The 26,721-nt window shown below is 39.8% G+C and overlaps 1 protein-coding gene across 2 annotated transcripts in view; it reads right to left on the bottom strand.

The window, feature by feature from the left end:
• Nucleotides 1-393: 393 nt before the first annotated feature.
• Nucleotides 394-26,721, bottom strand: part of ATP8B4 (ATPase phospholipid transporting 8B4 (putative)) — a 277,874-nt gene continuing 251,546 nt past the window's right edge. For both annotated transcript variants that reach the window (XM_066276448.1, XM_066276449.1), the window contains 5 exons: nucleotides 17,685-17,768; nucleotides 14,422-14,667; nucleotides 8,303-8,441; nucleotides 4,459-4,589; nucleotides 394-2,631 (listed from right to left, as the gene is read on the bottom strand). In XM_066276448.1, the coding sequence (XP_066132545.1) occupies nucleotides 2,350-2,631; nucleotides 4,459-4,589; nucleotides 8,303-8,441; nucleotides 14,422-14,667; nucleotides 17,685-17,768 (882 nt within the window). In that variant the 3' untranslated portion in view covers nucleotides 394-2,349. The remainder of the gene's footprint in view (nucleotides 2,632-4,458; nucleotides 4,590-8,302; nucleotides 8,442-14,421; nucleotides 14,668-17,684; nucleotides 17,769-26,721) is intronic.

The raw sequence follows: 26,721 nt of genomic DNA, 5'->3' as shown, positions 1-26,721 counted from the left end.
CACCCCTCAGGCTCTTTCTCTTCAGGGTCAAATAATCCCTGGCACTTGTAATCGCATGATCTTGCAGTGGGTGTGCGGGTTTATTTGAATCTCATGGGGCCAAAGTCGGTTGATAATGTGTTTCTCTCACAATCATCTACATTATTTGTTCATAAACAGCCTTATTTAATTTGAACTGTATTTTCAAACTTGGAACATTCCTTTTTTCCCCATCTCTTACACATAGGCCCAATTAGTTTGTTTTATTCTTGACTTTGATCCTAAGAGTGATGTACATTTTCCCCAGGCATGTAAAACTGACAAAAATTCAGTTGACCAATGTAACAAGAACTCTTCCCAATGAGTTCCCAATAAAGAAGTGGCAATACATCAAACACCAATAATGCCAAAATATTTACTGAACATTTTCAAACCTCCAAAAATGTTACAAAAAGTGAGCAAACACAGTGAAACTAATGACAAATTAGATATTGAAAAAGAGTATCTTGATAAGTCTGCACAGACATGTAGGAGAAAAGGAAACATAATTGAGCATTTAATATAATTAGGTTCTTTGACATATTATCTCACTTAGTCCCATTGAGGAAAAATCATCCCAGACTTGGAAATTAAGGCAAAAGAACAACAACAACAACAAAAACAAACAGACAAAAAAAACAAACTCCCAAAAAACAAAAAAAATCAAGACTGTGTGATCTATTAATATTATGCCAGCCCATTGTTCCTCAAGACCACCCAAGTCCATCTGACTCTCTTCAGAAATAAAATTTTGACTAATAATTCAATAAGGACCAGATTAAGGACTCTGTAAAGTTGGAGGTTGACTTGTAGAAAGGTTATAAGGCATTGAGGAAGATTTATTTTGGCTTCCTGGTAGAGAAGTTCACCTACAAGGTTATAGTTTGATTTCCCTGTAGGACACTAACCAGTTTTGTATCTTACTTAGCAATCTCATTTCATCAAGGCCTTTCCCATTGATTAATTAAATTCTAGTTCTTCACATGCTATTCAAAGTGTTCTATTATTCTGATGATGAGTTAAATGGAACTACATTCATCATCTATTCATATGAGAATTATGTTTCTAATGATTTGAGAATTTGTGTTTTGATAACCCCCAAACAACCACATGAGGTAGGTAAGTATAGCCACATTTTACAGAGGAAGAAACTGAGTCTCAGAGGAGGCATTTCACCTGCCCAACGTTATAGAGGTAAGAAGTGATAGAGCTGGACTTTGAACACAAATTGGCCTGAATTCTTTTTATGGCAATGACACTGGGGATTCACATTTGGACTGGAACATCTCCCAAAAATCAGCCTCATCTACATGTTTATATGTTAGAATGCTAAACATTACAGCTGTATACCAAAAGGTACTCACTCTGAATGACCTAAACCTGAGTATTTAAATAGTAATTGAAGAGAATGTTTATTTATTGGTTTGGCTTTTGAATTGAAACTTTTTAAAATAAGAAGTGTTGAAAGTATTTGCCCATACACTATATGGAATACTACCATTAAAGTGTGGAATGTCAGTGCTTCGCTGGTTGCATTCATAGTTCTAGAGGACACCAGGCTTATCTACCAGGATACTACTGAGATTGTTATAAAAGTCATTGAAAAATATTTAGAATACTTACTAGAGAACATCTCTTTGACATTTTATGAACCCATCCATGAGAACTTTTTAAATAAATTTGGCCAAATTACCAGCTTATCCCACTGTAAAGATGCTCAATCTACTCTCACTAGACAGACCAGCAGAAAAATGAAGAACACCGATGTGTTTTTTAGTCTTCAAGCAGGCAGGTGAGTTTTGTTCTGGCTGAACACTGGTAGATATTAAGACTAGGGAGGGACAAGGTCCTCTTAGTCTGAAAGCACCTCAGTACTATTTTAAATCTTAAAAGGATGTCTTGAGAAAGGCTGATCTTACATATATAAGTTTACCTGTAAAATGGTGTGGCTTTTCAGCTGGGGTATATACCTTTGAATGTACCCTTTATCCACCTGAAGATCCATTCAATGTACATGCAGAGTTACAAGTTTTTCTCTATATACAATTTTAAAATCCAGGTTAATTAGTATCTAGGTTGATAAAAGAAAACAACCTATGCTTGTATTGTGAGGGTTTTGTCTGCCAAATCACAAATTCAATGCTGAGCATCTGGTGTGGTTTTCAGTAGAGTACACCTCTATTTGACAGACACCAGGCAGCTGTCTGCCACAGATTTAAGTTAAGGGAGGCATTCTGCCCCACTCCTACCCCTGACCCCACACCGGAGCTAGCTGAATTTCAGCTCCAGCTGAAGTGAGAAGATAACTATGCAGTTTCAATTCATCCTGACTCACAGTTTCACTAGTTTATCCTGGTTAAAGCTGCTCACTGTGTCTGTGGTTTTCTTACACAAATTTTCGATCCAGTTAGTGCTATTATACAGTGTCTTTTCCAACCCTGATGTCAGGGGTGGGTTTTTAGCTCGCATATTTTTTCCAGATGTGATAAGCTCTCCATATCCCTCTTGGTGAGCAAAAGCATATCCAGATCTTCTGGAACTTGACCTACGAGTCTGAGCCTTGCGGGTACGTGGAGGCCTTGCCTTCTTTTGAGCCTTCTGCCACTGGCGGACCTAGAGAGGAGGAGACCCAGAATGAGGTGACTCATCCAAATGATGGACTCCCAGCAGTGGGCCACACTCTGAAGTGAAAGCCTTCTCAGTCAAAACAACATCGACATGAACAATATACTCACTTTCATTGAAAAAGGGAGTTTTTCACCTATAAACTAAGAATTTTTCTACCTAGAGGATTATCCTGGGCATTGGTCAGTTTTTCTCTCCACCAAGAGACTATTAAGCAGGAAGTATTAAGGCAAATTTCATTATTGTCTTTTTCTCATACATCCTTCTTAAATGAATAGAAGCATACTTTTATACAAAAAGATTTTTCTAACATGCACCACCCAAATACAGTCAGTGTAACAATTTATATTCCCTCTCCCCTCAAAATAGGCCTTTTCCCTCCCTTTGGGGGATTCTCAGGATCTAACAGTCATGAGGAACTAGACAAAGATAAAGTTTAGAAAATGAGAATCAGAAATTTCCAACAAAGAAAACCAGATAGAAGGTGACAGAAGACAATTTAACTTTGGGGGAGGCGTATACAGCACAATCAAATGTCAAAATAATCTAGAGATATTTTCTCTCAACATATGTACCCTGATTTATCAATGTCACTGCATTAAATTTAATTAAAAAAAAAAAGAGTGAAAAAAAAAAGAAAAGAAATTTCCAACTCTTGGGAGAGGTCAATGTACCAGGAGGTTTTTAGGGTTTTGAGTTCTTGGGGGGTCACCTTTTGAAGAGGTCAACATCATTTGGGTAGGTTTCCAACATTTCTTTCATTTCCCTCTAGAGTTAAGGAGAAGAAATCCAAGGTTTGGAACAAGGTTTGCAAGCCACCTTGTTCTTGGATTCAGCTGATTGTCCGGACTCTGACTTTTGGGTCAGGAGGAAACTGTTAAGCAGAAAGTCATGACCGGACTAAATATAAGAAGAAATGATCTTCATCTTCCTTCCTTCAGCTCATCCATCATTTTCTGGGTTTACATAAGAATGAGTTTACAGAGCCAAAGGGAAAGGACAGACATAACAGGGGACTCTGGGAACCATTTCAGAGGAATATTTTTGTATTTTGGCCCCAGAATGTGAGAGATAACATGACAAGGAAAATCCTACCTCAGTTCCACTCAACGTCATTGGCCTGGTCACTCACCGCATCATTGTTTCCACTCTTCTCCTGACATGGCTATAAATGTGTCTGCCCTTTCTCCTTTTCTCTCTTTATCTGGGTCTAGACCTGACTTGACATTATACTCCTCTTCCCAAGAAATACTGAAATATGTTTTGTTAATCCCTTGGTGTAAGTATTTCTATATTCTGTTATATTTTCCTTCTAACAGCATATTTTCCAATCCATTCCTCATGCTGCTGTTCCCTTTCTTAATCTGTTCAGAAGGTAACACCTCCCCCATGTTTCTGAATCTACCACTATATTTCTACAAATAGTTAGAGCCCCTTGACCACCTACCTTGATTGTCTCTCTTTTATTGTACCCTTTATTTTGCCCACAGGTCAATAACTTTCCCTATAGCTTGCCTTTCCCTTGGAACAGTTGGCCAAAATGCTATCAGTCAACTTTTTAAGATACCCAAATTCACTTGTAACATATGACTTCCCACCCATATTTAGTCTAGACAGTTATCTTTATCAGCATTCATACGGCTAGTGCAACAGACATAGCCAATTCCATCTATTGTAGTGTGATGTTGTGCACCAGTGGGTGCTTGCCAATGGGAAGTTCATTGGCCCTTCATTGGGCTTCCAATCAGACAGAGACTAACATAATTCCAAGAGCCAAGAACCAGCCTTCAAGGACCCATCAGCGCTACAACGTACCTTGTCACTCAAGGTCGGGAATAAATCCACCTTCAAAAATCTGAACGCCAGCACAGGCATAACCGAAGCTACTGTTGTTAGGAGAATAACAAGCCAGATGCACTTCTGGGTCAAGGAATGTTGTGCGTTTCCTATTGTTAAAAATATATATATATACATTGTAGTTAAAACAGAATTGAATTTTTGAGTTAATAAGCTTGTTGTCTATTCCCATACGGCCTTTTTGGAAACAGTAGGTTTGGAACTATGAGGTGTCTTCTCCACTGTATAGTATGTTCCATGGTGATGAGGAGAAGGCAAGAGTGATAACTCTTGAGAACTGCTCTGTGGCCTGGTCACTTGGAGACTACCAGCTGGAACCAAGCATTCTCTTATCCAGGTTCAGTCCAGCTTCACTCATGAAGCATAATTCTCTCATTCAGTTTCTAGATCCCTCGACTGCAGAGCTGCCATTATTTTTTAAAAAGGCACATTTACCCTGGCATCTGAGGCTTATATGCTATCTTGAGCTAAGAAGAAAGGGAGGTGGAGGCTGGCTGTAGTAGAGGTTTGGACTTCAAAGAGAAAGAAGACCTGTCACAAGGAGATGGAGAAGCAAATGTCTGGTAAACAAATGTTTTCTGGGCCATCTTTAACAGGGGACACAGGGAGGACTTTGGTCAAATGGGCCTTGCTAGGTTCCTCCTTATCTACCATGCCTAGTTCATATTAAAATATAGTTATCTGTGATGATGGCTGCCTTCCTGGTGCAGATCTTCCATCTAAATTCTTAGGCAGTTATGGGAAGGTCAAAGGTTCTTCCTGAGTCATTTCTTAAAAATAACCAGCTTAGAAATAATCAATATTTTTAAAAAAAGGTTTATGTTGGGGTGCAAACTGCTCACTCTCACTTACATCAAAACTGCACAATACATGTGCTGGCAGCAGGTACACTATCAAATGATGGTCTCGGTGACAGGGTATGCCATAAAGGGTAAGCTTTCTCTATTACAGGGCTAAACTTTTCAATTCAGACTATAACCTCAGAAAACCAGCCTCAAAGGGACTTGCTGAGTTCTCGGATGCTCACTGGCTGATGAGGTACTCAAAGTTCCCAGGAGGTCGGGATGCTCCTTAGCTTTTGCAAAGAGATTCTTATCCTGGAAAACCACTGGTGCAGCCACCCAAATGCTAGTGCAGTAGAGTAGTGATGCTCATTCCGAGTTTAGAGATAGTTTCCTTACTTTGTAATCACACCTTATATACTGAGACATTTGTTTAAACAAAGCAGTAAGGGTCAGTGAGGCAGGTATACAAGTCCTACAGAAGACGGCAACCCTACGTATATCATCAAAATGAATGTTTACTCCTACTGGTTTTCTAGGGGTCTACCATGGTATATCTCCAATTATTCAGGTTCCCTCGTCTAGTGCTAAAGTGTTAGCACCTTGAATGGGCTTTGGGTTACTGAATTTTCTGGCATTGAAGAGTAAAATCTGGCTACCAAAGAGCAGTTGGTTCCATCTGCCTGGGCAGAAACAAACTTGATTCAATAAATTAAATGTCTCTTTGAGCTCCTTGAAGCTCAGTACCCCCAGGCATGGTTGGAAAAAAAAACCAAGCTTCACTTTAAAACCACACTGCTGTTTGCTGCTGGCCAGTAAGGAAAAAATTTTTTTCTTAAACCCCAATGTTGACCTAACTTTTGAAAAGTCTCATTGGAACTCAGTAATTAATTCCTGAAATGACATGGACTTAGCTGGCAAGAGTAGTCACCACACAAACTACTTTCTCCAGTTGAGGCATTCCAGTCTCATTATGCATTCTAGAATGCTCTCTGAGGACTGGAAATCTTCTGGTCAATGCACTGACCTTTCAGATTTGGCAACCAAAAAAATAACTTTAAAAATAGATTTAATGTCTCTCTTTTCTAATATGCTTATTTTTATTCATAACCATCATGTCTCTTCTACATGGATAGAATTTTTTTGGTAAACAAAGTATTAATATTACATATTAAGTAAGAGTGGTGTGATTTAAAATTTCAATGTACATGCAGGGCAAGGCAAAAGCTGAAGAATAACATAAGTGTGTGGATTTAAATGAAATGATGATTTCAGAAGCCTTTGTATCATTGAGAAAGTATAATGCTATAGATGCTCTTATTTCGCTTTCAATAGAAATCAGTCTTCTGGCCCTGGCCAGCTGGCTCAGCAGTAAAGCATCACCCCAGCATGTGGAAGTCCCAGGTTTGATTCCTGGTCAGGGCACACAGAAGAAGTAACCATCTTCTCCATCCCTCACCGTTCTCTCTCTCTCTCTCTCTCTCTCTCTCTCTCAATCTCTCTCTCTCTCTCTCTCTCTCTCTCTCTTCCTCTCCCACCATGGCTTGAATGGTACAAGCAAGTTGGTCCCGGGCACTGAAGATGGCTCCATGGCCTCCTCTCAAGCACTAAAATAGCTTGGTTGCCGAGCAATAGAGCAATACCCCAGATGGGCAGAGCATTGCCCCATATGGGCAGAGCGTCACCCCATAGAGGGCTTACTGGGTGGATCTCGACCAGGAGTCTGTCTCTCTGCCTCCCCGCCTCCCACTAAGTAATAAAAAAAAAAGAATTAGTCCTCCAAGAATTCTTTTTGTAGGTTGGATTCCTCAACTAGTAGATACAAATCTCAGCCTTGCCTGATTGAGCTCAAGAAGATTGTCACTATCTCTCCTTCCTACAGTTTTCTGGGATGAACGCAAAAACATCCTTGTTGCCAATTTGTCTCACACACCCTAAAGATTTCAAAACTTCTAAGAAAGAATATTACACTGAACTATTTAAAGTTAAGTGGCCCTTGCTATGAATCATTGTGAAATGTGAAGAGCAATGGTAGTGTACTGCATATATAGTCCACATATACACTTTTATAGAATCACAGAATCTCAGAATCATAAGAGATTTTAGGAGATGCTTTGCTACACATTCACTGCTCAAATCACTCTGCAGTGTTCCCAAGCCACATTTGCTTAAATCATCATCGCCACCACCATGATCATGGTTACTATGTTTTTTAGAAGGAATACATAGAATGTCACATCTTAAGCATTATTTGTGTATTATCTCATCTAACTCTCACAAATTTCCTATGAAACTAGGAACTATTAATATCCCCTGTTTAGAAGTGAAGACAAGATAACCTGGAGATATTTTCTTTGAACATATGTACCCTGATTTATTGATGTCACCCCATTAAAATTAATAAAAATTTATTTTAAAAAAAAAGTGAATACAGTAAGGCATGAAAAGTAAAAGAAACTTGTCCTAGGTCATACAGCTTATAAATGGTGAAGTTGACACTGAACTTTGGCCATCTAACTACAGAGCCTATTCTTCACGCCACGTATGGGCTAAAACCCTAAATTTTTAGAAGGCTCTAAATTATACATCATTTCTTTCTTATCTAAATGCATAAAGTTCTACTGGTAACCTTTGGTGAAGATGTTGGTGATAATGCGGCATTAAAGGCAGACTCCAGCATTTCTTAGTCTTTCTCCTCCCTCTATAATACATAAACTTTTCACAGGTCTCAGGTGCTCTGATATATATGCCATGCCTCTTGTTTCAAATGAGCAGTTTACTGCATCTGGGCTGTTGGGAATCAGGTACCTTAATGATTCTTCTGCATCTGGTAAGGAGAGCAGAAACTAATCTTTTAGAGCTCTTTTCAAGCCTGGAAGCCTTCAGATGCCTCCGATGCAATCAATTATTAGAGAAAAGTGTATTGATCACCACTAGTCCCACCCAATCTAGAAAATAAATTACAGAGGTAAATAAATGACAGCATGACACTAGGCTCAGTAGATATAGAATTCACTTACCAACAAATGGAAATTGGTTTGGGAAGACACCAAAGATGCTATTACTGTGCATTGTAAACAAAATGGAGAAGTAAGTGGCAATGCTGCCCCAGATGAAAACGTGATTAATGGCAGTCCAGTAACTGGTATCAAAGGCTATCTGTAAATAAAGACAGATATGAAGGGAGATCTTTGAGGATTAAGAGAGTATCATATTACTGAGTGATGTTTCCCCAGAACTACTCTGTGAAAAAATGGTTGCACCTGTTTAGCTCCCAGTCAACGCCAGGTACTTCCACTTTTTGCACAACACAGGGGACTTACTTGACATTTCTGCTAGACAACTGACTTTAGAACCTAGACCTGCAAGCCACTATATCTGCCAAGTTGAGTCAGAATCTGGGAATGAAATGCTAAATTTCTTTTAAGAGAGAAATAAGAAAGAAGAATGGGTTCTAATTTCAATGTTATTTATAAATTGCTTTCAAAACTTTTCTGTTGGAAAAAATACATCTTCTGTAATGAGCAAGTGTAACATTTTATAATCTGTACCTTAATTTTTACATGCCCATTTTTTACACAGGCATAATCTATTTTACATCAATAGCCTACCTCATTTTGATGATCCTTTCTCTTAAATTATTAAAATAGTGACAAAGAAAAATCCTTCATCTTCTTCTGACATCCATTTCAGAGCTGGAATCATAGTGACCTGGGAGTGTGTTCATAAGCCCTTCTCCCTTTCAGTAACTGTTGTGTCAGGACAAGTGAAAAAGAGTGGCTTGCTATCGGAGTGTCAATAAAGCCACTGGTGAATATGAACTCTCGCATTGTCAGAGGAAAAACAAGTAGGTTCTGACATCATTATTTGCATCTCAGACGTCTCAAATAAACCAAGTGAAGGTTTGCATTTTTGGCAGAGTCTGGTGCAAGACCACAGATTTCTCACCTGCCTGAGGGGGCCCTACCTACAGAGTAAATAGATTCTTCTCTACGTATGGAGATATGTTTCCACTTCCTAATTGAAGTTTACCATTCTTTAAAATGACGCCCCATTAAAAGGATGCTGACAGCCTTGAATATAAACTGCAGGGATTATAAAGAGATAGCATTTTCTTCCCTCAAGAGGCCTGAGAACACAAAGCCCTGCCACCCATGCCGCAGCAAAAAAGATGCTGGTTTTACAGTTTGTTTGGCAATTAAGACATTAGACAAAATCTCCAAATACCTCTACCACCTATCAGTCCATTGTTGTCTCTAGAGACACCAATAGCCTGGACTGTGTAGGTATGAATAGGCAAAGAAAAATCACAACAAATTTAAGACCCAACTAAAAACAAAAACAATATTAAAGAACAAGAACAGGTGGCTCCTATTGAAGCAGAACTAATGGAAAAGACAGACAAGTACCATAACAACAACAAAAACAATGGGATACAATTAGATCGCAGAAGAAGTTCTGGAAGAATAAAAAAGCATTATTTTTGAATTTACAATAGTCACTGATGAGAACTGAATTAATATTCTGGAAAAAAATGGAAATAATATCTCACAACAGAAAGCAAAACTTGAAGAAATAGAAACCACATGCATAAGATATGAGATTAGGATGGCAAATCCATAGATGTCACGTCCATGAGCCCCATATACCAAAAAAAAAAAAATTGACATTGTTGAAATAAAAAGAAATTTTAAAAAGTAGCAATCAAAGAAATTATGGAAGAACACAACTGCTCTGTTATAACATGCAGCAAAGATTATTAGATGTATGGGAGCAATCTAAATCCAGGGCAAATGAATGAAACAGTGCCATTTGTGAAATCCAAGGATAAAGAACACAAAAGCTTCTGTACAGAAAAGATATTATTTACAAAGGAAATAAATCGACCTAATATCAAACTGCTACACTGAAACTGAAATATTGTGGAAATATAGTGGAAAAAGATATATAAAGATAAAGAATCTGACTCAAGAATTTTATGCCCATTCAACATAGCATTTAAGTGAAAAGACAAAGAATGAAGGCCCAAAAGTATAAAATGTATCTTCCTTTTTTAAAGAAGTTACTCAAGGAAATTACTGCAACCAAATAAAAATTAAATCATAATAAAGACAAAATAGCAGAAAACAATGAGCATAAACCGGTGGTGAGGAATGATTACTGTAAATTTATAGTTGGCTCCAAATGAGTAATAATACAAGTATAAACTGCAGTATTAATTTAGAAAAAATTTTGCAGCAGTCAAAACGTATAATAAAGGGGTATTTAATAACGCCCTGGAACTAAAATTCTAAATTATTAACATGCAAGAGTTGTGGAATAGAGAAGGGCCAAGTAGGGAGAAATAAAGTAAAAACATTTCCAAAATTGTTTAATTTGGAGATGGGTGAGGGGCGGTATAGAATAGAATAGTAAAGCGTTTGGTAGAGGATATAGTTATTTAGTTTTGAAATATTAGTACAGAAATAAAGATTTAAATGACTATGAAAAGAGGAAGAAATCACTAGTAAAATGGACTTTAATAGTAAAAGTTGTAAATTATTCAGAAGCATCCACGTATGTAAAGAAAACAATGGAAATAGAAAGGTAGAATTAAAAGTAATCATAAAATAACATGAAAAGAACAACATAAAATACATAAATTAGAGCCTGACCAGGCGGTGGTACAGTGGATAGAGTGTCGGATTGAAATGCAGAGGATGCAGGTTCGAAACTCTGAGGTCACCAGCTTGAGCACAGGCTCATCTGGTTTGAGCACAGCTCACCCACTTGAGCCCAAGGTCTCTGGTTTGAGTGTGGGATGTGAGCAGCTAAGATTTGTAAATGAGTTTGTTTTTAGGCTATAAAAAGGACTGACCGAAGGCAATTCAAACTATGAAAATTTAGCCCTTGATTGATGCTTGCCCCTTATAAACAATGTCGCTGGCTTGAAGCCAAGGTCTCTGGCTTGAGTCCAAGATTGCTGGCTTGAGCAAGGGGTTACTCGCTCTGCTGGAGGCTCCCCCTTGTCAAGGCACATATGAGAAAGCAATCAATGAACAACTAAGGTGCCGCAACAAAGAACTGATGCTTCTCATCTCTCTCCTTTCCTGTCTGTCTGTCCCTATCTGTCCCTCTCTCTGTCTCTGTCACACAAAAAAAGAAAAATACATAAGTTATAATAAAACAAGTAGTTTAACTCTCTTATTAAAGGAGAAAAACTAATAGAATGAAAATTTTAAAATAAATAAGATGAAGGCACAGACCCAGATTATATATCAAGCAAATGCAGACTAGAAAAGCCAAAAAGAATAAAAATAATAATAACTGAAATTTAAATAAGGATAGTTTATCATGAAAAAAGATAAAAGCTACAAAGAACAGATAATTGAGAACCATCACATGGTAAATAACATAGTCTCAAATTATTGGAGGTAAAGTCTCCTTGAAATACAAAGAGGGCTTGATAAGAATCATAATCACAATGAAAAACTTTAATAAACTTCTCTCAGCATTTGACAGGCCTGATGGTGGAACTGATGATTCCCTGAAACTCTGTGGCTGACCTGCCATTCAGTGTGCCTGGAGCCAAACCAAATGAGGGAGAACAGCAGTGTCTTCACTATAGCAACGCAGTCCGTGGTTGGGTGCTGTTTCAAAAGGCTAAGACACGTGGCTGTCCCTGTTTCATTCACCTTCCTAAAAACTGGAGCTACCTGGTAGCTTTTAATGAACCTTTTCAACTTAAAGGAGTCTCTTTTGTCTGTAAGTGCAATCCTTTGGGAAATTAATAAGGCAATATTTATGAAACTTAAAATGCTTATACTCTCTGACCCAGCAACAACAACAATAAAAACCATATTGTTCATCCATCAGCTTGGTAAAATTTAGGAGTTCTAACTCCAGAAATGTCATTTTTAGGAATTTATCTGACACTACACAAAATATATGTACTAGTATATGTGTGCCAGTATTGTTTCAATAACAAAAAACAGAAAAAGAAAATAAAAATATCCTAAATGTCTATCATTAGAGGATGGATGAATAAATTATTATATACCCTTATAAAATTCTGTGCAGCCCTTAAAAAGAGTACAATAGATCTGAATGTGATTTGAAAAGCTGTCCAGCACATCTCATTAAGTAAGAAAAACATATTACAGAAATTACAAGGGTTTCTCTTGAATACATGTGTGTGTGACTCAAAGCAAAGAAAGAGACATGGAAGGATTAAGCTAGAGTAATCATAATCGTAGTTAACTAGAGAAGTATAAGGAAGGAAAGGAAGGCAGTTCTCTGGGCTGGAATTGTAAGAGTATACACTGAGCTTGCTCAGTGATCAAAGGCAACAGAGCAAGAGACTTTGGAGTACCCAATATAATGGCAAGAGCTATAAGAAAAGATGGAATGATCACTTATTTTGAGGTGATATAGACCTGATCCCAGTAATGGACTCTCCTGATGATGCCCTAGCTATGTCAAATGCTTCCAAGTCACTCCATGATTTCTTCCTCTTCTACAGAATTGAACATAGAAGATCTAGGAGTAGAGAGTTCACAAAGCACCAGTATGCTTTATATAGTTGTAAAACAAACAGAATTCCTTTACTGAGTGGAGCAATTTAGTTCTGCTTTTGGATGCTACCTGTCTGACTCTGTATTTTGAACTTCCAAGAAGTCATGTGTTAGATGGCTTTGGTATAGACTTAATGTTACTAACTTAGATGGGCCAAGGAATGTCAAAGATTTAAAGCAATATGTTTAAATCTGATTCATACAATCTAATAAATATTTATTGAGCCATGAAGAAAATGTCTGGGTTTAATGAGATCTTCTGTTGGATGTGAACAGCTAAGATTTGTAAATGAGTTTGTTTTTAGGATATAAAAAGGACTGACCAAAGGCAATTCAAACTATAAAAATTTAGCCCTTGATTGATGCTTGCCCCTTATAAACAAAAATAAAAACAAACAAAAAGAAAACCCCAAACAAAAACAAAAAGCAGAAATCATATTGCTTGCTGTACCCACCCAGAGCTATGAACTTTTAATGGATCAGAAAGTTTTTGTGAATTCTAACTCCATATCTAGTAGTATTGTTCATCATTTGCACTAAAAAGGAAGTAGAAAAACAACTCAAGATGTCCAATGGAAGAAGATCAATGGAACATCAAAACTCATCCCCATCAGAAGAGCTGCTCTGAATTTGAGATTCAGAGATGCCACAGCTATAACACTGAACCTCTTGAATAATTCCAAAGAAAGGTATTGCAAAATAAACTTTAGATATCACTTTAAAACCTGGAAATTATTAAGTCTTATAGACATTATTGAAAAAAGTTTCTCTTTGTTATAAGTGGAAAATTTTTCTTCTTCAAAAACTAATAATACTCAGCCCTGGTCAGTTGGCTCAATGGTAGAGCAACAGCCGGCATATGGATGTCCTGGGTTTGATTCCAGGTCAGGGCACACAGGTGAAGTGACCATCTGCTTCTCCACCCCTCCTTTGTTCTTGCTCTCTTTCTCTCTTCGCCTCCCACAGCCATGGCTCAATTTATTTGAGTGCATTGGCCTAGGCACTGAGAATGGCTTCATGGAGCCTCTGTCTCAGGTGCTAAAAATAGCTTGGTTGCAGCATGGTCCCAGATGGGCAGAGCATTAGCTCCTGATGGGGGGAGGGGGTTCTCCAGGTAGATCCCAGTCAAAGTGCATGTGGGAGTCTGTCTCTCTCTCTCTCTTCCTCTCACTTGGAAAAGAATAAAAAAGGGGAAAAAAAACAATAATACTCAACCCCAAGAAGTGATCCATTATTAGGTTTCTACTAACATAGAGGTTATAAAAATCTAATGCTAATATCATTCCTATGGTCATTTATGTTAAAGCCTCTTGTTTACACTCTTGTTTTTTCATTTTTATTGAGAAATAATTAACATACATTACTATATAAGTTTAATATAAGTATAATGGTTTGATTACATACATTGTGAAATGATTACTACAACAGTTTCAGCTAGCATCCATCTCAAAATCTGTAGTTAAAAAGGAAACCCCAATATTCCTGTAAAAATTTTTTTCTCTAAGAAGTAGACAAAAATCAATCAACAACAAAACAGAATTTTAAAAGTTGTAAAGGTATCAAGAAGTTTTCACCAACAGGTTTACCTGCACACTGACCACAATGACCAAAGATGTGGCCATGGTAACTGCAAAAGACTGGTAGTCGGCAATGTGCTGCCCATCTTCTCCAGCCATGTTGTAAAAGGTCCCGTAGGGGATGAAGAAAAGGGCTAATGAGGTGTAGATTCCATGTGCCACGCAGATGAAAAATTTACGCTTGTTGAAAAGTAGATTCAGCTGTCCAGGTTCGTAGAGCTGGGGACAGTTTACACTGTTCTGGTCACTTACATCCTGTCAACAGAGTGTTAAGTCAGTGGAGGAGGTTTGAGAAGTCAGAGAGGACCTGATTTCCCTATCTCCAGAAACAGCACATGCATGACTAAGCATGCCCTCATGTGCACTACTCATTATCTTGTTTTCATTCCCACAATAACCCAGAGGATACTAAAATGATCCCTATTTTATAAAGGAGGAACTGGAGCTTTCAAGAGAGATTTCTGAGAGGTTACATAGCTCTTATTGCAGAACCAAAACTTGACTTGCCCCAAGATGTTTGGCTTCACACTGAAATTTCTTTCCTGCACTCTCCTCTCCTTCAGCTGTGCTCATGATCCCAGGATTCTAGTGCATCATGTGCAGTCAATGGGCTTTAAGTTCATTGCTAAAGCAGTGAGTGGTAGTAACTAGATGATGGCAGCAGAGAGCTACAGGGTTGGAACTGGCCTATCAGAGTTCTCAGCTTAGGGGGGAGGGAATGGGAAAAGGGGGAATAGCATGTGGGATTCCAGGTAGGAAGGGAGCTGAGCCTGAAGAGCTCAGTGTTCTACCCAGTGAAGATTCCAATGGCAGTTGCCAGGTGTTTGGGACAAAGAATTTCCGCAGAATGAGAATGCATGTTTGGCCCCAACAGGGGTCTGGGAGAAGCGAAAACAGTGTTTCTCAAATTTAATGTGCACACAAATCTCCTGGGGAAGAGAGTATGATTCCGTAGGTCTGGGGTAGGGCCTGAGACTCTGCATTTCCAACCAGTTCCAAAGCTGATGACCACACTGTGAGCACCAAAGGCAAAAGGATGGCAAGGACTGACCATGGAAAACATCAAGATCAAGCCCTGGCCGGTTGGCTCAGCGGTAGAGCGTCGGCCTAGCGTGCGGAGGACCCGGGTTCGATTCCCAGCCAGGGCACACAGGAGAAGCGCCCATTTGCTTCTCCACCCCTCCGCTGCGCTTTCCTCTCTGTCTCTCTCTTCCCCTCCCGCAGCCAAGGCTCCATTGGAGCAAAAGATGGCCCGGGCGCTGAGGATGGCTCTGTGGCCTCTGCCTCAGGCGCTAGAGTGGCTCTGGTCGCAACATGGCGACCCCCAGGATGGGCAGAGCATCGCCCCCTGGTGGGAAGAGCGTCGCCCCATGGTGGGTGTGCCGGGTGGATCCTGGTGGGGCGCATGCGGGAGTCTGTCTGACTGTCTCTCCCTGTTTCCAGCTTCAGAAAAATGAAAAAAAAAAAAAAAGAAAACATCAGAGGACCAGGGGTGAAGGAGGGGCACCTGAAGAAGAAGGAACACAGGCATGAACTCTTGTGGCGACCACAAGCTCCCCTTCCTGCTTGTGGGATGGCCTGAGTCTTGTTGAATGGGGTTCCGTGAAGAACACTGACATATTCTGTTCAGGAAGTCCTGTTCGGAGATGCAATTGGGGGATTGTTTCCTCAGTCCAGTGACTGGTGGAGCTATGTGCCCAGGCTTTGAAACCAGACAATGCTGAGCTCAAACTCCAGTGCTGCAGCTTGGCTGGTGTGTAGTCTTAGACCTGTTACTGAACCTGTCTGAACCTCAGTTTCCTCCTTTTCAGAAATGCTAACCTCACAGGACTACTGTCATCATAAAATGGGTACATATTCAGCAGAGTTCTTGCCATACCTTAAGTAATAAATAACAGATGTCTCTATAAGTAATAACAAATAAAATAATCACAGTAGTAATAACAATGGTAATAGCATAGTAAGCTCCGAGTCAAGTGGCCTGGTGTTAGTCTGACTTCTTTCACTTATTGGCTCGATGGCCTTAGGACAGTGACTTGAACCTCTGAGCCTTTTTTTTTTCAAATTGCACAATAACTATCTTTTCCCAGAAAATGCTTTATTTTTATTATTTTATCCCACATTCTGAGCAGATAAAAAGTACCAAGAAAAGAAACACTTGTCAGCATGGGCACTTGCCAATGAATGTGCTTAAATCCTTTACATCTAAGGTCTTTAGGAGTCTGTTACTCTGTATAGAATTCCATAAAATATGCCATTCACAAATTGCCCTTTTTACATATGAAAAGTGAGAACTTATAACCAACTACAAACCGACAGAATGGGATACTGGAGTGAGCTCATAATGTGAAGATTTATATTTTGCAATAGATGGCTTTGGGCCAGAAAATGAGACCTAGCAAATGGATCTAACAACAAGCTGGAGAAAATCTGGTCTCCTTAAAAATACTTAAAAAAAATTTTTTTTTACCCTAATATACTCTAATTGTGCCATGGAAACTCCTCTAGCTAGCCTTTCACTTCCCATAGGCAGCCAGACATCCCCCCCGCTTCCGGGAAATGCCTTCCATGCTTCAGAGTGTGCCAAGGAGCCACCATTTTTGTAATTGATTCTCTCCTTTCTCTCCTCCCAGGCATGTTGAGTTAAACAAAAGAAGACTGCAATGCACCCTCTCTCTCCATGGCTATGAGGCTGTCATTCTCTCCCACTGCGACAGTGCTCTGCTGGCCTATACATAGTTCCTGGTCTGGGCTGTTCTGGCCCAGGAGGTCTCACCCCAGATGCTAGCTGTCTTCACTCCAACCTGTTGCTATACTTTTTCTATCTATTACTCATGGTTCTCTATACTTCCAGAGGCTAATACAGCACTTCCCAGTGTGTGACCCACACAGCACTAGTTCTGAGGTATGTTAATAAGTGACATATAAAACATAGATAACTAAAAGTACAGTCACATGAGTTTGGGAAATGCTGAACTAAAATGAAGTTAAAGAGACTGTTTCCCGCAGGATGTCTCAGAACCTTCAGAGCTGAGATGGTGAAATATGAATACGGGGTCTGACTCTCCAAGAGGAGAGCTGCCAAACTTTGATCAGAGAAACTTTTGGGGGTAGTGGGGGGATATAGAAGGGGTTTTGATCCATGTAATACCTATTAAAACAACTGTAATCCTGTGACTCTTTCTATGACTTGTATCTTCTACTTAAAAGTTAGAAGCAACTAAGGCATAAACAGAGAAAAATCACTTGTAAACATAGAGAAGAACACATACCTGGTCAAAAATTCCCATGGCTAAAACAGGAAGTGATGTGTAGACAATGTTAAAAAGTGTAATAAACCACTGATCATAGACAGTCTGAAAATAAATAAATAACACATCAGTGAGAAACAGCATTCATAGGAGTGAGAATATCTACTTTTTGGGCTCTTAAATGAAATATCTCAATTTCCTGAGGTGGGTGGGAGTTTAGCTTTAGAGTCAGACAGACATGAGTCCCCCCGCCCCCAGTATCTGTCTCTTATCAGCTCTGCGGCTGGGGTCGGAGAGCAGATTTCTCTAAACTTTTATTTCTTCATCTTAAAATGAAGCCATACTCTCCCTGAAGAGTAGCAGTGGAGATGAAGGAGGTAGCCTAGAAAGAACGCTGGACATATTGAAGGCCCTGGACCTTTGTAGTTGGTTGTTTTCTCATTCTTCAGATTTCAGTGGCTTATAATGTGTCCAGTGATCTAATCTAAGTGCTATGCAAAGGATCCATTAAAATCTTCAGAGGTAGATGCAGAAATTAAACTATGAGCTCTACCCTGTGTTCAAATGAAGAGCATTTTCTTGGGAGTGTGTTAAGCTAAAAGGGCCACGGAGCTACCTGCTCAGGACACCGCATATAAACAAGATGATAAAAATATCCCCTCCTGGCTATCAAGAGCACTTTCTTGCATGAGCCTCTTTAAAATCAGTGAGACATATAAAATGGGTATTAGAGCTCCATTTTGTTAATGAGTACATAGAGATGTAGAAACAGGATCTTTCAGAGTTACAGAGCTTAATACAGGTAAAGGCAAAAATTAAAACCCAGGTCTCGCCCTGGCCGGTTGGCTCAGTGGTAGAGCATCGGCCTGGCGTGCGGAAGTCCCAGGTTCGATTCCCAGCCCGGGCACACAGGAGAAGCGCCCATCTGCTTCTCCACCCCTCCCCCTCTCCTTCCTCTCTGTCTCTCTCTTCCCCTCTCGCAGCCGAGGCTCCATTGGAGCAGAGATGGCCCGGGCGCTGGGGACCGCTCCTTGGCCTCTGCCCCAGGCGCTAGAGTGGCTCTGGTTGCGACAGAGCAACGCCCCAGAGGGGCAGAGCGTCGCCCCCTGGTGGGCGTGCCGGGTGGATCCCGGTCGGGCGCATGTGGGAGTCTGTCTGACTGTCTCTCCCCATTTCCAGCTTCAGAAAAATACAAAAGAAAAACAAACAAACAAACAAAAAAACCCAGGTCTCTAGCTCCTCCTGAACAATGTCTGTTCTACAACTTGTATCATTCACTTATTCAATATTTATCAAGAAACCACTATGTGCCAGGTCCAGGTATTATGTTCTAAGCAATGGTAATTCAAGCTGATCATTCAGAAAAAATATCCTTATAAAATTTCATTTCATTGGCAGTAGGAGAAGGATAATAAATAATATATATATATATAATATATATATAAAACTATATGAGTGAGTCTCATATAACTATATATGACTATATATATACTATATATAACTATATAACTATACTATATATACTATATATAACTATATATAACTATATATGAGTGAGTCATAAATACTAGGGAGGAAAGGGAATTAGGAAATGTGTGTGTGTCGTAGCTGTAAAAAGGTGATTAGAGAGAATCTCACTGAGAACTGAAATTTGAGAAAATGTAGTATGCAACCCTTGAGGCCCCAGCCCAGAGCAGCAGTCTTAACAGGGTCTCAGATGCCAACACCTGTCTATCCCAAGACTCTACCGGAACAGCAGCCCAGTCTCTCACTTCCTTCTGATGAGCAAAGGCATTCAACAACTTTACCTAGGTATATGACTTCAAAGTGTCTGCCTTCATGCACCAGGAGACACAGGAAAATGCTTATTACAATGTTGGTTGTAATAGCTTCAACCCAGAAACAACCAAAACATCCATCAGGTGTGGAATGGAGAAAGACACTGTGGTATATTACCAACCTAATGCAATACTACAGCATAATGGAAAACAAGGAACCACTGCTATATCCAAAGCCAAGAATGAATAAAAAAGATAAGTCATGCTGAGCAAAAGAAGCCAGACAAAAAAGCATGATTCCATTTCATTACAGTTCAAAAATGTGCCCGTCTTTTCTAGATAGTAGAGAGAGTGATGCTCATGGTGAAATTTAAAAACAAAGCAACAGTGTGATTATAAAATGTCTGGGTAATTCTCACTCTAGAGAGCTGGGAAAAGAGTGTGACTGAGAATAGGTAAGGGGAGTTTCTGGGAGTTTGGCAACATTCTGTTCCTTGCACTGAACTATAGTTATATGGGTGTCCGTTTTACAATGTGTTAAGATGACATTTATGTATTAGGTACTTTTTTTTGTAGATTTGTTATATTTTACAATTCACAAAAGGAAACACATGACTTTTTAGTCATAGCCTGGCAAAACTTTAGACATGGAGAAGATTTTTAAAAATTCTGATGCCCCTGCCACACCCAGGCCAATTAAACAAATATCTTTGGGGATGGGATGACCCAAGCATTGGTAGTTTTAAAATTCTCCCAGATAATTTCACTGTGAAGCGAAGATTGATTATTTCACTCACCCCCATCCAAAAAAAAAAAAAAAGCAGTAGCTGACACAAATGCTCCACTACGTGATAATGGCACCTGACTTCCATTCTTTGAGCATATCAATTCATTTCATGGTTGTAGTTTGGAAAATATAAAAGGAGGAAAGCAGCCAACCCGGAACCTGCAGCCCCAGGCCGAACCTGGTGCTAGTCAAATCATTTATTCTTCCTTCGCCTCATCTACCACCCACTTTCACTCCCAGAGGAGAGATGATTCCTGCTGTTAGGAAGAAAGAAGGAATCTGAGGAGTTATGACATGCTAAAGTATTAGTAGCTGATGGTCTGGCATAAAGTGCCACCATCATCACAAACTGGCCAGCACTGAAGCCTACGATTATTTCACAGCAGCATTTGTAAGCTGGCATTTGGATATGAAGCCTCATTTTACAACTGCAGCAGGAGAAGATAAAAAGGGAAAAATCTATGGGCATAAAGCTTAAATGAGTTTCTGTAATTTCTTGGAACTGTTCTGACTGCCACTCAGAATCACAACAAGAACAAGAAAATTAGATGATATGTACTGAGCACCTACTATGTACCAGGCACTAATTCAAGGTCTTTACAGAACTATACATTGACTCATGAAATCATCACAACCTTATGAGGTCAATACTGACAGCCACCAAATTACAGCTGGGAAAACTGAGGCCCATCAAGGTTGGGAGATTACCATATGTCATACACTGAACACAAAGGTTTTCAAAGTGTGGCCTGGAGAATTTCTAGGTGATCCACGATGTCAAATCTATTTTCACAAAGCTACTAAGTAAATTTATTTGAACTTTTCTCTCTTGTTCTCACATAAATATATATAACTTGTGATAAAACAATCAACTGAATGCAGAAGCAGATATGATAATCCACCCCACGACCCAAGTCAGAAATCTGACATTTCTTCCTCTGTCCAATACCCCACATCTCACTGACATAACCACACTGGGTGGCTTATGTTCCTGCCCAAGCCATTCTTCACTTCTGTGACTTTCCCCCTGTTGTCCCCTCTGCTGGGCTGCCCATCCTCTTACTCCTCACTTGCTTCACCATGATTGATTCTTGAAGGGTCAGTCAGTGGACAGGTCTTCCAGGAAGCTTTTCAGAGCTCTGCTCCCTCCCACCCTCCAGGGTTGGATTCCAACCCCTCTTCTGTAGTCCCCTGACACTCCACACCTCACTGCTTCATAACGGTCACCTTACAGTTATTTATGTGCCAGTTCCCAGCACCACCTCCATGAGACTGTGAGCTCCTTGGGAGAAGGTTATATGACTTGTATATCTGTGGGGGCCCAGGAACCTAACTCAGTGCCTAGCATGTGTTAATTATTTAAGGAAAGAAAGCTGGTACCTTAAAGGTAAAGGTCTTGGAGTCAGAAGACTGAACTGTGTATTCCTGAGTAAGATACTCAATTTCACTGAGTCTTAGGTTTCTTGGTAATAAAATGGGGATTCAAGGGAGGCAGTGTGTATTCAGTGAAATGAGTAAACGCCAGTACGGCAGCAGCTGACAAAGAGATGGTGCTCAATAAGTGAATGCCTTTATTATAAAAGGAAGGGGAGGAAGAAAGGAATAAGAGACAGAAGGATCCAAGTATCAAATGGTGTGTTTAATGGGTAAATGCAAAGATATATTTTGTATTAATTATACTTCTTATGAAAATATAATTTCTTACTGCTATAACTAACCATAAATATATATTTTTATAATAAACTACTGTGTTAAAGGAATCAATAGAAAATGAGAACATGAGTTAAAGAAAACTGAATACCATGATATAATTAAGCATTTTCGTCATGAACACTTAATTATATCAGTCACTGTTTAACCAAAATGTCCTCAGCTGAGTCATTCACATTTTAAAAATGCCTTTTCCAGTTATGTGCATTGGCTTAGCACAGTTGAGGTTTATGGGCTTCCACAAAAATTAAAGTCACAAGCAGTATTTCTTCAACAATAGGGTTCTTCCTCCCCTTGCAAAAGAGCTCCAACCTACTCAAACAGCTATCCAAGCATGCGCCACTTCTCCTAAAGGGCTTTATGTACCCTTAGAAAAAATTTAAGGCCCCCCTTGGTGACTAGAACCAATTAAGAGGGGCACACTAGTCCAGACCATGACTCACATGGACCCCATCCCTGTTTCTCCCCTTCCAGGTATCCTCAAGCCCTCTACCACCTCTACTGCCCACCCACCCCCAAGCACACACATACATGCACACATGTCAGTTGACCAGATGTCCCAAAGAGGTGAAAGGGGCAGAGAAGAGAAGAGAAATGATTTTTCTGAAGCCTTTGGTATAGGAAGCATTCTGGCCTAAGATTAGACAAGTCTAAGGGAGCTAACACTGTGATTTGGGGTAACTTAAACTGTTCATATAAATAAGTGTTCCTGTTTACATAATATATATTATTATATAAAAAATATTAAAATACATATTTTTAAAAATTTGTCCTAGGGTCTCTGTACTTCTAGGGCCAGTCCTAGCCCTTGACTTCCAAGTTCTCTGTTCTCCATCACCAATATTCTGAATAAGAGAAAAGCCGTGCTCCTGTAAGATGCCATAGTCTGTTTGGAACCATGTAAGTGTCTCCTCGTGGAACAGAAATGAAGGGAAAGGAGAGTCCTCCATTTTTCCAACCTCACTGTTTTTCTATTTCAAGAAAGCTCTCCTGGCTCCTTTCTCTGCGGGAGCAATTTATCAACCTTATCACCCGTTTTATAGAGTAAAAATACTCCAACTACAAATTACACTCTAAAAGCTTGGGAAACACAAACTCTATAATTTATAGAACACCAAATTTAAATAAACCTTAATAAGGCTCTTAAACAGTTATAAAGGGCTTTCCACTCCGAGACCACTGGCTTAGCTCCTTGTTCAAATAACAGGATGAACTGCCTCTTTGAAGATACGTAACCCGTTTTGCTGTGTGTTGCAGGGGAAAACTATATAATAATATTTTTTTCACTTTGGCCTTAAAAAACATTTGTCATTTAAAGAAAACACATTTTGGAATAAATATGAGGTTCTTGGCCTCAGCACATCTGTTACTGATTTGTGTAATTAGCAGAAACCACTAGCAGGATCTAGGAGGAATGGCCCGAGACTGAGCACCCAGCCCTCCCTGGGTTTTCCACAGAGCACATCTGGAAGGCTGGGGGAGGGGGGAGGGCTGACCGGCCAGCCCAGGTTTAGATGGGCTCCCAGGTAACCAAATCCATGAAATCATCAAAGACTTGAGATTAGTCACAGTCTTTTACGTCACTTTCCAAAGTTTTCATTGTGAGTTTTCTTATCTTGTTTGTCAAAACTAAAGTTTTTCTGGCCTTGACAACATAATTGTTTCCATATCACCACAGAATTAAAAAAAAAAAAAACAAAAAAAACCATACACAGCGCTGTATCTCACTGACAATGATAAATTGTCATCAGATAATACCATCTCACAAGTACACAGTGCTAGTAGTTGCATAGTTTCAAATGTGAATTTCCTAAATAGGGCCTCAACCAACCCATGTCTTTTTTTTTCTTTCTTTCTTCTTTTTGGCTCTATACCTGGTGCAGGCTCACTGATCTTTATTAAAAATCCTGAGGGCATAGAGTACTTTTAAAATAAATTACACGCATAAATAGTGCACACAAACCTGCAGTGGACTCCGTGGAAATCATGTAGGCTTTGATAACACTTTGGGATGATATATGTCTTTAAAAAGGATCCATGATTCAGCTTAGAGACTTATTTGACCTTTTTCCAAACCCCTCCAGTCCAGAAATCTGGTTGGAAATCTCATCAGGACAGATTATATTTAAATTGCCTCTCAGTAGCAGTTTGGTTGGAGTGCTTGCTGGCAAAAGGTGGCCTCAAGCTTCCAGATAATTCCAGGAGGCAGTTTGCCTAGAGACAGACCCAGGCTTTCTAAGGGCCTAAGGTCTGAGAGACACCTCTTCCCCCAAAAAATACATCAATAAGGGATTTTATTTTCCCCAACAGTCTTATTGTACTGAATGTTTCTGGATGTTTCCTCTTCAAATTCAAAATAAAGCAAACATTTGCCTGCTTAGGGGTTGGAGGAAGAAAGTTTAAAATCAGAAAACGATTAACCAGTCTCCTTTCCAAGTCTCTGACAGTTTGAGCGGCCACTTAACAGGCAGAGTCAGTGGAGCACTGAACAAAGTGTCGGAAAACATGGGCTCCAGCCCCAGCCTTGCGCACCCCGGATCGCTGGCTCTGGGGGCACTCGGGCTTCTCCTCTCAACAATGAAGGGCTAAAGTCCTCATTACCGACATTCTTTGTCAGAGCAAGGATTCCAGATTTCAACAAAACATACACGTTTTTCTTCTGCGGCTCAGCTGTTTCTATGAGGAAAGCAAGCAAAAGGAGGAGTATGGTTCTTTCCAGGCAGATTCTTTCTCCATGTCTCCAAAGCAAGCACAGCAGAGGCAAGGTACTGCCGCTAACCAGAGGGAAGTCCACAGAGCCAGCACGACCCACCCTGCATCACATCATTGTTCGTCTGACATGTCCTGAGTGCCATCATCCCACAGGCAAGGAATGATGTCACCCACTGCCCCTTTTGAGCCTCACACACCACAGCTGGGTCGGCTTGCACATCTGCCCCAGCCCACCTACCAGGACGGGGCATTGGCTAGAATCTACCAGGGATATCATCAGAGAACAAGAGCCTGGATAAAATTTACCAGGCTCTGAGAGACAGGCCAACGTAGTAAAGAAAAAGCACATGTCACTTCATTAAGTAATTAAACTGGTGTTTTTAAAAGTCAACATTGTATGTAAGAAAGCACAAGCTGTTTACATTTGGTCAGATGTTTTCAGCTGCAGAGTGGATTACTTCAAAGCACTCTGTTAAGAGGTGCAGGGAAGAAATATGTAGGTGCTTACGAATCATGCTGAGATTGGACAGGGTTGGCCCCAAGACATGGCACATCCATGACAAATTTAATTTAAAAAAAAAAAAAAAAAAACTCTTTGGTGAAAAAAAAATAAAAGAAAGGTGACTATGGAGTTATTCAGCATCAGTTTCACATTTATGAAAATAAAATTGTTTCCAGAATTTAAGTTCCCTGAGGACAAAAACTATATCCCTCTGTTTCATTCTGGTGTCGCTGGAGGCCAGCAGAGCAGTTGGCCCTACACTGGCACTCCAGTTATTCTTGTTAAATGAATGAGGATTCAAAGACTGTACATTCAGTGTTGGAGAATGTGTATGTGAGTCTCCTATCAGGATGGGACAGATGAGTGATGATCAGACCTATCAAGGAAGGGCCTCTAACACATGCCTTTTGCTACTGAAATCTACCAAACCCTGGCATTTTTATTACTACTGGCTTCATCTCAACATGGAACTTTCAATTCTATTGTAGCAATTTAGGACAGAGACAGCAGGAGGTAGAAAGAACTGGCATCTAACTTTCACTGACAGACTGGAAGTAAGTGGCTATTGAATGGACTTAGAGGCTTAGAAAGCCTTATCACCCGACACATGGCTTTAGAAGCCAAAGCCAACCAAATTGTCTCAATGGGGGGAAAAGTGTGACTGCAAAATTGTTCCCTCTTCAAAAACCTTTATTCTCTTCAGACTAGTGTCTTTCCCAAATATGTGGTTTTCTTCTCATTTGCCTAATTTACAGCATACTGTCCTCAGGAAAACAGGGCTAAGAAAAAATGCCAATAGACTTTTTTTTTTCAGTTAAACCTGTTGCTAATCAGGACCTTCTTATGAAAAACAGGGAATGGAAAGGAGATGGTGATCCCAATTCCACATCAGAGCTGCCCTCACAGTCAATTCTCTGTTATCACTAACACACTCAACCACTTGGGTGTGGATGGGGCTAGGAAACCCCAGTGTTTCAATCCTTACTGTGGAATAACACCTGTTCTAGAAGACAATGCTTGCTGTACAAAGCACCATTCAATAAGATGCTCCCTTGAATGCCAGGCAGTTTTTTAAATGCCTTTCTGAACGAGGTGATGTTAAATGAAATTTTAGAAATTAAGAGATTTCAAGATCAGCTGACTGCTGGTCAGTTGGAAAATGTTCAGGTATGAGGAGTTTCCATCCTCTTTCTCTATATTCTCACACCTTTCCATTAGCCAGCCCCTGAATCCCTGCAGGTAGCTAGACCTTTAGGCCTCATCTCCACTCACATTCATGTTCTCACTTGATACCTGAGCCCCTGCAGTTCTCCCAGTCACACACTTCTCCTTTTTTGTGCTCTTATATTGACTTTTCTATTGGACTTACTTACGTAACTTTTTATTTCCCAATGAAAAATCAAGTTCCAGGTGGATAGGGACTTGCCCTCTTCATCGTTTTGTTTTCTCTTCCCAAGATGGTAAACAAAAATTCCTACTAATAATCTGACAATGTTGTATGACTCATAGATATGGGCAAGAAATGAACTATTTAATTTAAATAAGAAAGAGACAAACAGTATGGTCTCG

The sequence above is a fragment of the Saccopteryx bilineata genome, chromosome 4 (genome assembly GCF_036850765.1).
Source record: "Saccopteryx bilineata isolate mSacBil1 chromosome 4, mSacBil1_pri_phased_curated, whole genome shotgun sequence".
Lineage (NCBI taxonomy): Eukaryota > Metazoa > Chordata > Mammalia > Chiroptera > Emballonuridae > Saccopteryx > Saccopteryx bilineata.
Note: the sequence above shows the minus strand (reverse complement) of the source record. Positions and strands in the feature narration are given on the sequence as shown.